We start from the raw sequence: 12,115 nt of genomic DNA, 5'->3' as shown, positions 1-12,115 counted from the left end.
CACATTTATAAAAAAAGGTTTATTTTTGTGTTTCCCTCTCACCCTCAAAAAATCAGGGAGGGAGCAGGTACCCTGCGCTCCCCTCCATTTTGGCATTAAAAACTCTGACAACCCCACGTGAGGCAGAGTCAGCACCTCTGGCATCTCTATGGCAACTGAGAGCCACTCTTCCCAAGGCTTGAGCAAGTCGCCATGTTAAATGTCTCTTGGAGTTAAAGGGTTTTCTTTTCAGGGATCGTCCAATCCATGCGCCACTCATCAGGGCCCAGAAGGTTCCGGTCTGTTACCCATCCTGCTTCTGTCAATCCTTGGAAGACACGGGTGGGCCCAAAGTGAAAGGAAGGGAGTCTTGTTTAGCTATAGCTAGACATTCAATTAATTCTCAACCTACACTTTCCTACTCTCTGATACAGGACAATGCAGAAGGGTGAAATATAAGCAGGACTGAATGGGTTTTTTTGGGGTAGGGGTGAGGATTCTTGCAAGGAGAAACAGCATGAGAAATCATAAAAACTTCTGCAGTCTTTTTAAAGGACAGCAAGTTTCCACTCCTTAGGATTAAGTTGAAAATCAGTGATGGGCAAAGCCTGATAAAAGTTCTGAAATCAGAGCAGGGGTTCTAACAGGGGTGAGGTGATTCCTTTTCCCCAGATCTAATTAATATGCTATTATACTAATCTTATTATTATGTACAGCTAAACAAGCAGCTAGATGCAAATCTATTAAATTTTCATAACTTACCTAATTTTCATAACTTACACAGGTCGTGGAAATGTAGATTTGCTCAGTGCTGCATTCAGAATATTTATTTTTTATTTTTTAAGTAAAGGTCGGCATCTATATCACGACCCCACTGTACCTGCCAGGAATCTGGGAAATATTTTGTCCAACAGCTGATGTGTTTCAGAAATCGCAGTGCTGTCCTTATTCTCAGGTTCTGAATGATCCAAAAAAGAAGAAAAGGAAGGAAATCAGAGCATCCTCCCTGAGCAGGGCTACACCAAGGAAAGAGCACAGCATATTAAAATGGGTACATTGTTCGCACTTGAGCTCTAGGTATACGGTGGGCTCTAAATGCAAATAAAATAAACTATCAAGGAGCAGCCCAATAGGAAGGGGGAAATCTCTCTCTCTAAAAAAACAAAACAAAAAACACGGCGGAAAATAAGGACGGAAGCAGCTGTCTTTATGCTGCCCAACAACCCAGCGTCATCCATTTTGACTGGTGGTACAATGTCAGAGAGAAAGATCACCTTCCCAACCCTTTAAGTCATATCTTTTAAGCCTCAGGTGGACAGCTGTTTTAATTTCGTTTTATTAATACATTTCTATCTCTCCCCCCCCCCCTTTCTTCCAAGAAGCATGTGGTCATGTACAAAGTTCTCCTCCTCCTCCTCAGTTCATCCTCATCCACAACCCTCCGAGAGAAGAATTGACCCAGAGTAGCCCAGTCAGCTTTCTTGCTGAGTGAGGACTTGAACCCTGCTCCCCCCAGGTCCAGCACTCTAACCACTACACCACACCACCACGTACCCCTCTGCCTGATTTCACACAGTCCTCAACCTGATTTCATGCAGGTGGCCCAAAGAGCAGAAATGAGGGGTGAGGGGGAGGAAGTGGGCCGTGGAAAAAGAAACACAAGAAGGATGTCCCGCCCACTTTTGGCTCTGGGCCCACCTGCCACTCTCCACAGGAGCGGAGGGTAAGATTCTTCACCCGTGGAGATGCCAGAAATTGAAGGGGGAATCTGTGTGCCCCATCCCATTGAGCTGTCCTTGCTCCCCACTCCCCTTCCCTCCTGGTTCATCACCTTCACGAAGCCTACGCTGCAGATTCAGGAGAGACTCTTCCTCCAAGGCAGACGTTGTCCCGTCTTGATACAGCAGGACTTCCAGGAGGAAGGCGTGAGTGCAGGCCTTGATTACATCCACGCTGCCTGCCAGTCGGTGTAGGAGAATGGAGACAGTCCCTGGGGATGGAGGGAGAGAGGTGGGGAAAGGTCATCCTCATCGTTTTATTTGTATGCCGCCTTTCCATAGTTAAAACCAGTGCTTTTTTCGGGGGGGACGGGACGCAGGGGTACATATGCCCCTAAATGTTTTGTGAATCTTTGTACTTTTGTCCATTTACTGTATTTATTTTTCCTTATTTGAACTATCAAATGGTGATTTTCTTGAGTCAAAATGAGAGTACCCCTAAACATTTTGGGGGGGGGGAGCACTGGTTAAAACTGTGCTCAAGGTGGCTTACAACGTGACAAGATTTACACCATTGCAAACCTAGCAAAAGTAATAAACAATAAATGAAACACATAAAAAAGTACACAACCAAGTTGAAACAATTTCCATATAGATAATAAGATCTAAAAATAAAGATGCAGAAATCAATACCATTAACTTACCAAAAAAAACCCAACTTAAGCAATATCACAGCCTAAGAGTGTGTTCAGCAGTTTTTGTAGCTGGAGTCAGTCCTGTAAGGCAGGCAGCAGGTTTTCCAGGACTCACAGCCAAGATGGTGCTCAGTATCTCACATGCTGACACACCTTTCTACTAGGACCCCAAATCTGCCGCCAGAGGTTGCATCCAGACCAGCCTTTACTCTGGCAGAGAGTGAAGCCGTCAACTGTGATTGGGAATTAAGGACCAATTTAAAAAACAGGAAACTTTAGTTCATGGTCCAAACTTCGCTGCCCCTTGAAATATCTATCTCTATTGTTATTGCTTCTGCTACTCCACTTTATACCCCACCTTTCTACATTAATATATGCTCTGAGGCTGACTGTAATCAAAATACAACAATCTAATAATTAGGGAAAAAATACAAAATAAAAATGTGATGAAAAAATGATATATGTATGAGATTAAAAAATGACGACTCAAATTCATTTGCAACCTCTCTCTTTTTCATGCCACATTGCCTCAGGCTGCAATCCTAACCCCATTTACTTGGGAGTAAGCCCCACTGAATTCAATAGAGTAGACAAGATTAGTATTGCACTCTTAATAGCCAGACACTTCATATATGCAACTTTCTCACCAACCCACCTGCTGCTCGGTTGAAGAAGATTAAGTGATTTGTGGTGTTCCCTTCAAGGGCTTTCTGGAAATCTGCAACTCTGGTTGGAGTTGGAAGAGAAATTCATGAATGCCAAAAAGTGATGCAGGTGCACCGTGGCCAGGATGGGAAATTCAATCTGAAAGACAAACCTCTGGGACTCCTCTGCACCCAGGAAGAAGAGTTTAGGCCCTGGGACCAAAGGCTGCATCTAGAAGCCTGCCTTTCAGTAGAATAAATGCATGGAGGTTTTTTACTTTTAAAAATTCAATTACAATACTTTTAAAATTCCTATAGACACCTTTTCCAGGTTATATTTGCACACTGTCACTTAGCAACAATGAGGAAGTGATCACCCCCCACCCTCTGGAATGCCTTCCCCTCAAGGAATTGGTGACACTTTCAAAAGTGTGCTTATCCAAGCTTGTCCTGGACTCTTACATGTTTAATTCTCTGTTCTGTACACTGCTCAGTTTTATTCGTGATATGTACTTTTTCTGTTTTTAAACCAGATTTCTAGGAAATCTTATTCGATTATTATTGCTATTGTTTTCATCATTTTTATGCCATGCACTTGGACATTTTTAGTTAGAGTAAGTGGGCTGAAAAACTTCACGAAGAAACGGCAAGCTTAGGAACAAATTATCTTAAAGAGAATGGAGGGTTAAAGGGGCACCTGATAGTTCTTACTCACCTGGAGGCCACAGTGTGGAGTGGTGTCCCAAGGTTCATCCTGAGCTCCTGCTGAAACCCTAGGCATGGGGGGTGAAAAACCTCCGGGTTTTTAAGGATGCAATCCTGAGGGCCTTTTGCTGAAGTCCCACCATGTTGGCGAAACCAAGGTAGGTCACCACTGTGACAGACATGCTGGCCAAACCTTCCCTGACCTTGTACCCTTCAGATGTTTTAGACTATCTACAATTGGAGATGTCACTGAGGAGAGCTGAGCAAGCCATACAGAGAGACCTGGGACATAATGTGACTGTCAGATCTATGGTCTCCCTCTCCCACCAAAGGATGGGGTGGGGGAGAAGAGGAGGAGACAGAAGGCATGAGCATGGCCAAAGCTCTCAGGCGGCACCACTCCTCCTTCCCCCTGGCACCAGAGGCTCCTTACCTGGCACCAGAGGCTCCTGAGGGTTGGCGAGAGCAGGGCCTAGCACTTTACCCCGCTGCAAAAAATGCCGCAAGACCAGGCGGAGCCGGGCACGGTTGAGGGTCTCCATGCAGACGGATCGTACCGCCCTATAATTGGCGTAGAGATGCAAGGCAGTGAAGAGGCCGTAGAGGGAATAAGTGAGGCTGAAGGGAAAGGAAGCAGACAAATCAGAGAAAAGACTCACCTAAGAAAGGACTTTCTTCTGTCCCTCAGTGGCCCCTGCCAAACACTTCCATTCCTTCTATCCTTGTAAAACCTGGCTCTTCCACAGCCCACCTCCCTACCTGCCACGCAGAGAGAGAGAGAGAGAGGCAGCATTCTTCCACTCACCGGAGATTGTCTGCTACAAGAGGAATGAGGAGGAGACTGAAGAAGAGGCCAGCTAGGTTCACCAGGGTCTCCTGGGTAAGCAAGAGAGGACGTCACCAGAAGGCAAATGGTAGGCCTCAGGCCTTGCACAGCCCTAACAAGAGTTGGCCAACGCATGCCTCATTCCATCCACACAGCCTAGCACTCTCACCTGGCTTCCATCTTTGGCCGAAACATCAGCCATGTTGTCCCGCCGGGCCTGGTGCATGGTGAGGGCTGCCCGAGTGGCCCCTCCAGCAACTCCCACAATGCACTGAAGCAGAGATAAAAATGGAGATGGAAGGAGAACAGAAAACTTTGTGGGTCACACACTGACACAACTACATACTCCTCCAAACAAACGACAGAACATGACACCATGACCTCCTCAGCCACCCGGGTTATCCACAACCCATCAGGAAAACTAGGATGAAAATGGACACCAAGCTTTGTCCCAATACTGGCTCACAGAAGCCTTAGGCCACATTTGCACCATACATTTAAAGCACTATGATACCAGGTTAAACAGTGGCTTTCCCCAAAGAATTCTGGGAGCTAAGACCCCTGATTTTCCTACCAGAGTAGAATTCCCAGGGTGGTTTAACAGCCAATCCCCAGTGAACTCTGGGAATTGTAGTTCTGTGAGGGTAAACTACAGGTCCCAGAATTCTTTGGAGGAAGCCACGATTGTTTAAAGTGGCACCATAGTCCTTTTAACATATTGTGTGAACGTGACCTTACAATAAATGTCTCACCCAGTTATACCCGCCAAGTTCCACTCCAGTTGCACATCTCAATTATCCCAGCATCTCACCAAGCCCTCCTCATTTATTTATTTTTACCTTGAAGAAGCCACTGATGCAAAGAATGAGAGTGAAGCATGCTGGGAATGCTGGGGCCAGGATCTCCATTAAGATGGCCAGGTCATTCAGGACATCAGCAAAGAGCCTAAGAGGTGGTTTTTTTGTGGGGGGGGTATTAAGTGTCAATCAAAGAGAAAACACTGACACAGCAAGTGTCTGTCTAAGCACAACACCCACAAGAAGGCAATTAACGACAACCTGGAATCTAAATATCCGTACAATACAAACTGAAATGCAGTGGTGCCCCGCAAGACAAACGCCTCGCAAGACGGAAAACCCGCTAGACGAAAGGGTTTTCCATTTTGGAGGCGCTTCGCAAAACGAATTTCCCTATGGGCTTGCTTCGCAAGACGAAATGTCTTCCGAGTTCCTACGGGTTTTTTCCCCTCCCCCCCCCTTTTCCTAAGCCGCTAAGCCGCTTATCAACTGATCCGCTAAAAGCCGCTAAACCGCTAATAGCGCTAATCCACTAAGCTGTCAATGGGCTTGCTTCGCAAGACGAAAAAACTGCTATACGAAGAGCCTCACGGAACGGATTAATTTCGTCTTGCGAGGCACCACTGTAATGTGGGACTGGTATTATAAAATCATTTTATATCACAAGTATAAACAATTACAAACATGGTCTGAAATCACTCAACTCAGTAAAATAAACCCAAACACATTTCGCCCTTATTGTATTCCCCAGTAGTCAATAATATTCATACATATGTACACACACAGAGAGAGAGGCATATATTTCAATGTATTTCAAACAGTTGGAGCCATCAGTGAAATTAATAAGTAAACACACACCAAATAAGGCTACTACTGGTCTTGTTTCTTATCATACTATGAATGGCCACATATGTGTGCCTGTAAACCAAAACTAGCACTCAAGCAAAGCCATAAACCGTCCTTCCAACTGGAACATATGTCTAAAAGCTAATGAACCAACAGAAAGTACAGTTGGTGATAAAGTACTGGATTTGTACCTAATTTTAGACATGCAGCTAGAGAGGATGACACCTATGGCGTTGGGGTCAAAACACCCCTCTTTACCTCCATTGCTTCGCATCGCAGTCCAGTTTGCTCCTGGAAGATAAAAAGAAAATGGGTTAATGTGGGAAGGAGGAGGACAGGGCCCCACAGAGAACAAACAGGGCCCCCCTTGCAGCCTAGCCTACCTCATAAGATTGTTATAGGGATAAAACTGGGGCAGGGGGTGTAAAATCATGTGTGCCACCTTGAAGGAAAGGTGGGATAGCAATGGCTTCTAGCCATGATGGTTCTGTTACATCTCCGCTGCCAGTGGCAGCATGTCTCTGTGTACCAGTTCATAGGGGGTAGAAAATCTCAAGTGGGGAAAACCCTTTGTTGCCCTCAGGTCCTCCTTCTGGGCTCCCCATAGGCATCTGGTTGGGCACTGCATGAACAGGGGGTGGGACTAGATGGAGCTTTGGCCTGATCCAGCAATGCACTGGAATAAATAAAACATGAACAGTCCCACCCTTGCACATTTCTTCCTCCCCACCCCCCACTAGCACCAACAACACAGGGTGGAAGCAGGACTCACCCCTTACTCCAGGCAAAGAGAATTCGGCCCAGCATCCCAGTCCCATCTGAGGAAGAAGGGATAGAGAGCACACATCAGTGGCTGCCACAAAGGGACAACTGGTCCACGTGAGATTGGAGGTTACAGGAAGCTGGCTCGCAACACAGTTTGAATCTGCAAGTTACAAGAGCTTCTTTTTGGAGTGGGGTAGAGACTGTATTGCTAGCAAGATAAGGGAGAACAGTGCTGAGGGGGTCACCTTAACCTGAGTAGTTCTGGGTTCAAATCAAGATGAACAGATTTGGGGAAAGGCTCTGAGGGAGAAGTTTTACATGGCACATTTTCCCCTCCTACTTACCAAAACTTAGGCCACATTCAGCCATGGGCTCTATTGCATTAGATTTACTATTTATACTGCTAGCCCTTCTGTTTCTAAATGTTCCTAAATGTTGTGGGGCAGTAAAGAGGGTTTGATTTTGTGGGCACCAGTAATTTAAGTGTTGTTTAAATGCTTACCAAGCATTTATTTTTTAGGGACACGGGTGGTGCTATGGGTTAAGCCACAGAGCATAGGGCTCGCCGATCAGAAGGTCGGCGGTTCGAATCCCCGCGACGGGGTGAGCTCCCGTTGCTCGGTCCCTGCTCCTGCCAACCTAGCAGTTCAAAGTTCAAGTAAATAAATAGGTACCGCTCTGGTGGGAAGGTAAACAGCGTTTTCGTGCGCTGCTCTGGTTCGCCAGAAGCGGCTTAGTCATGCTGGGCACATGACCCAGAAGCTGTACACCGGCTCCCTCGGCCAATAAAGCGAGATAAGCACCACAACCCCAGAGTCTGCCACGACTGGACCTAATGGTCAGGGGTCCCTTTACCTTTACCTTTAAGCATTTATTTAAAGTTCCCAGCAAGCACCTCAAGCTATTTTTAACTGTGGGAAAGGATCAGAAGAGGAAAAGTCGCAGAGGATTAACAGAAGGGGAAGTCCCACCTTTCAGGATCCAAGTGACAGTGGCAGCCGTGACGGTTGAAGCCTCATCCCCGACTCCCACCCCTTTCAGCACAGCCTGGGTGGCCAGAGTCCCTGTGATGCTACTGGCAAAGGCCTGGGTTGGGGCAGGGAAAAGAGAGGGGGGCAGTTAGGGCAGAACAGAGGAGGGTTTTTGCCCCACTTAACCACCAAGTTTGAGACCTTCCCTTGGGCCTTCGATATCCTATCCTGCCTCAAGCCACACAGTTTCATCCAAGCCAAAATACTTCCTTTAAAAAAATACCCTCCACAGAACTGATGCCCTCACTTTTTCCAGCCTCTGATAATGAAGAAGATGAGCAGGATCTTGGAAACCAATCACCCCACCGAAAAGCAGACCACGCCCACCCCTGCCCCACCAGGACGGAGAATAGAGCCCTCACCTGCACCGTGTCCCAAATCTGGTAGGCCAGGTAGTCTGAACTCACACTTTCCGGATAACCCTGGGGTAGGAAGACCAACTGCAGGGAGGAGAATAGAGGTTGTTGTCATTGTTTTTAAATTCACAACCACTGAGACACATCCGTTTTGACTGTTGGAGTACTTTGGACTTGTTGCCACGTGTTTCCCCTCTCATCCCCATCCGAAGAGAAAAGGGTGGCTGTAGGCTCAGCAGCCCCTCTTCGATTTTTTTAAGAGCATTGTTTTTGCATCCCAGAGATACGTTGCCTTTCATGCCCACACCTAAGGCCATACAATATGTTTCAAGCATTATGATACCCCTTTAACTGTCATGGCTTCCCCCAAGAATCATATCATGGGAACTGTAGTTTATTAGTGGTGCTGAGAGCTGCTACAAGACCCCTATTCCCCTCCCAGAGCTACAATAACCAGAGGTCGCTGGGAAGAGGGTTTGTTTGCTGAGCGTTTTGAAAACATCTTTTAAGAGTCAGGGATGCTTTTCCTCTTCACCCTCCTTCTTGCCAAGACACAACCTGGCATAATACGCAGCACTCGCTCCCATTGACAGATAACACATCACACCCAAGTTCTGTCCTACATCTGTTCCCAACCAATTTCCCTTCTTCAAAAACACAAATCATGCAGCATGCATGATGCATCTGGTATCACTTATCCCTTTCTGCTCCCACACCTGACACACACACACAAACACACACAAACCAATACACACCAAGGCATCCTTCTTCCCAGCACTATCTTCTTCCTAAACCACTATCATCAAACAGTCCTTCCATCCACTCTGCTAAATCTGTTCTGCAAAAACACAAATGGACAATGGACGTTTGTGTGTGTGTGTGTGTGTGTGTGTGTGTGTGTGTATCCATATACAAACACACACACTCTCTCATACACACACACACACACACAGAGAGAGAGAGAGAGAGAGAGAGAGAGAGAGAAATTTAATAAATAATAAGAATTTGCATATACAACATTCAGGAGCCCTTTGGAAACACAAACCAACAGAAGCTGTTTTCTCACCATGAAGATCTCCCGTAGTGAACGGAATCCTTGATTTTGAGGTCCGTCTGGAATGCAGTCTAGCCTCCCATCAGGCAAGGCCCGGTAGTGCTGAGCACTGCGAGAGCCATAACTTTCCATACAAAGCGGCTGAACCCCCAAATTGGTCATATCTCAAGCAGCTCCTAAGCTGTTAAGGACACACGGTATTATTAATCAATTGTTAATTTTGCATTTGAGAAACAGAGTATGTGAACAGGAATGCATAGGTTAGGTCATGAGAACCTCAGGTCCAAGGACTAGATGTGGCCCTCTAAACCTTTCTACCTGGCCCTTGGGATTCTCCTCAGGGCAGCCATGTCTTCTCCTGACCGGGATGTGTTCTTAAACTCTGATAAGGGCTTCCCCTGCACTGTACATTTAAAGTAGCAGCATACCACGTTGAACAGTCATGGCTTCCCCAAAGGAATCCTAGTAACTGTAGTTTGCTAAGCACCCTGAGAGTAGTTAGGAAACCCCTTTTCCCCTCACAGAGTTGCAATTCCCAGAATTTCCTGGAAATTCCCAGTATTCTCTTTTGGCCTCTGCTTAAAACATTTTCGTTTGGGCAAGCCTACCAGACAACATGCAGACATTGATGTGCTCTAATCTTTTCCTGCTGATTTTAATTATATTATAAATGTTACAGTTACAGTGGTACCTCGGGTTAAGTACTTAATTCGTTCTGGAGGTCTGTTCTTAACCTGAAACTGTTCTTAACCTGAAGCACCACTTTAGCTAATGGGGCCTCCTGCTGCCGCCGTGCCGCCAGAGCACGATTTCTGTTCTTATCCTGAAGCAAAGTTCTTAACCTGAGGTACTATTTCTGGGTTAGCAGAGTCTGTATCCTGAAACGTATGTAACCCGAGGTACCACTGTATTTGCTTTCTTGCTGGCCTTATTGATAATGTTAATATTTCTTGGAAACCGCTTAAAGGTCGTATCACAATCAAGCGGCATATAAATTTTGCTAAATAAAACCAATAAATTACACTACTTTCACAAAGTACTTTAGACAGCTTGCCACTTTACCGACACAACTGATCTATCCCCAAAGCCCCAGCTAAGTCATTTTCAGATGCTGCCTGCTTTAAAAACAAAACGAAACAAAAACCTTCCACATTTCAAGGCGTGTGCATCCTAGAACATTATAAACAGAGGGAATCCCCAAGTATTCAGCACAGGCAACCCAACCCCCTTTTGCACCTAGCTCCTGGGCATACATACAGATATTGTCACTTAAGCTCTAAGAATGTACGGGGGACGCATCCGGAAGCCAGCTTTTCCCAGCAGTGATTGTTGACTGGCAGCTCTGATGGCTCCCGGATCTCTCTCCGGGGCTTGGCATGGCACCGCCACCCCGAGCCCAGCCTAACCTTTGCAAGCCGCCGTCCAGGCGCCACCCGCTCAGCGCCCAGATCTATTTCGCCAAGTGGCAGGTCTCGGTTGCTCCAATCTGGGGAGGTTAGAGCTGCAGAGGGTGCCGGAGGATAGTTGCAAGGGACTATGGGGGTTGTAGTTTTGGGTGGCATTGAGGCCTCTTCCTCTCCCTAACCCGTGTCCTCCTTCGTTATTAAGATACAGTAGAGTGTTTGCTTCTTAGGGAAGAAAAAGAAATCCGGAGGCGTGGTCATATTAATCTGTCACAGCGGCGCAGGATCTTTGCAGGTTGCGGAAACTCTTTTAACAAATGTCTTACGGCGTAAGGTTTTGTGGAGTAGGCTTACGATGCCAGCTGACAAATTATATAGATTAAAAGTTATACCGTAATTAATGCGCTCGGTAGCACAAGACTACTGTTAAATAAATAACAAAAGCCTTCTTTTGTGGGGGTGGAAAATGCATATTTACACGCACTCCAAATACCCCATCTCCAGGTTCTTAAGTGAAGTCTTATCCGCGAAGGTATCGCTGCTTAAAACGCTTGCAGAGGTACACAGATTTGGCAGCAGCTTTTCCCAGCGTGGATTTGGGGAAAGCTCTGCAGGGGAAATTGCTGCCTGGCACGCAGCCGCCGAAGGCACAGGGGCTTTATAGGGGGAGAGAGAGTTGCGGGGCTGGAGTTCTTTACTGCGCGGGATTTAGCTGGAGAGAAACGAGGCGCAAAAACTCAACGCGAAAAGGAACAGTTTCCTCCTTTACGAAATAGGCAGCCACGTCCTCCGGGAAGCACCTCCAGCAATCCGGAAACGCCGAGGATCCAGCAGGAACGACGGGAGGAGTTGCAACCCCGGTTCCAAGGAGCTCTGGGAAATGTGGTCCTCCATCGTTGCAGTTGCTGTCATGACCGTCCATAGAATTCTGCTTTTCTCCGAGTTTATTGAATCCCTTTTAAAGCCATCTAAGTCCACAGCCATCACCACCCCATGCCGTGGCAATAAATCCCACAATGATTTATTTTTTTAAAAAGAAGTGGAGAACGTTTATGCATACAATCTGCTGATTTCCATCTGAATTAGCAAGGTGCAATAGGGGACAACAGAAGAGATGGTTGGACAGCGTTCTTGAAGTGTTCTTGAAGCTACTAACATGAGTTTAACCAAATTGCAGGAGGCAGTGGAAGACAGGAGTGCCTGGTGTGCTCTGGTCCATGGAAGAGTCGGACATGACTAAACGACTAAACAATAACGAGCTACTTGATTTGTACCTGCCTTGCACATCACATCAAG

General features: G+C 46.5%; 1 protein-coding gene across 6 annotated transcripts; it reads right to left on the bottom strand.

Moving 5' to 3' along the window:
* Nucleotides 1–9: 9 nt before the first annotated feature.
* On the bottom strand, nucleotides 10–11,068 carry RUSF1 (RUS family member 1). Of its 6 annotated transcripts, none has more exons than XM_079950644.1 (15): nucleotides 10,823–10,941; nucleotides 9,429–9,597; nucleotides 8,369–8,446; nucleotides 7,947–8,061; nucleotides 6,983–7,028; nucleotides 6,469–6,501; nucleotides 5,407–5,512; nucleotides 4,737–4,838; nucleotides 4,547–4,617; nucleotides 4,175–4,359; nucleotides 3,752–3,809; nucleotides 3,048–3,118; nucleotides 1,811–1,969; nucleotides 860–937; nucleotides 10–307 (listed from the first exon to the last, which is right to left on the bottom strand). In XM_079950644.1, the coding sequence occupies exons 2-15, from the start codon at nucleotides 9,576–9,578 to the stop codon at nucleotides 213–215; spliced, it is 1,347 nt and encodes a 448-aa protein (XP_079806770.1). In that variant the 5' UTR covers nucleotides 9,579–9,597; nucleotides 10,823–10,941; the 3' UTR covers nucleotides 10–212. The 6 variants fall into 6 exon arrangements, with proteins under 6 accessions (XP_079806770.1, XP_079806771.1, XP_079806774.1 ...); XM_079950645.1 differs by lacking the exon at nucleotides 10,823–10,941 and adding an exon at nucleotides 10,674–10,762; XM_079950648.1 differs by lacking the exon at nucleotides 9,429–9,597 and having other exon boundaries at nucleotides 4,175–4,302; nucleotides 10,823–11,065.
* Nucleotides 11,069–12,115: the final 1,047 nt, after the last annotated feature.

Source organism: Podarcis cretensis (assembly GCF_951804945.1).
Source record: "Podarcis cretensis genome assembly, chromosome: 13".
Lineage (NCBI taxonomy): Eukaryota > Metazoa > Chordata > Lepidosauria > Squamata > Lacertidae > Podarcis > Podarcis cretensis.
The sequence above is the reverse complement of the archived record's forward strand: the minus strand, read 5'-3'. Positions and strand labels throughout refer to the sequence as shown.

What these genes read in the sequence shown, in the direction of transcription:
- RUSF1 (XM_079950643.1), bottom strand. Translation starts at nt 10,978, where the DNA reads ATGCCACCCAAAACTACAACCCCCATAGTCCCTTGCAACTATCCTCCG. An exon ending in TGCGATGCGAAGCAATGGAG is followed by an intron (nt 5,513 to 6,468) that starts GTAAAGAGGGGT and finishes ACCACCTCTTAG; the next exon opens with GCTCTTTGCTGATGTCCTGA. An exon ending in GCAGCGTAGGCTTCGTGAAG is followed by an intron (nt 938 to 1,810) that starts GTGATGAACCAG and finishes TGGATCATTCAG; the next exon opens with AACCTGAGAATAAGGACAGC.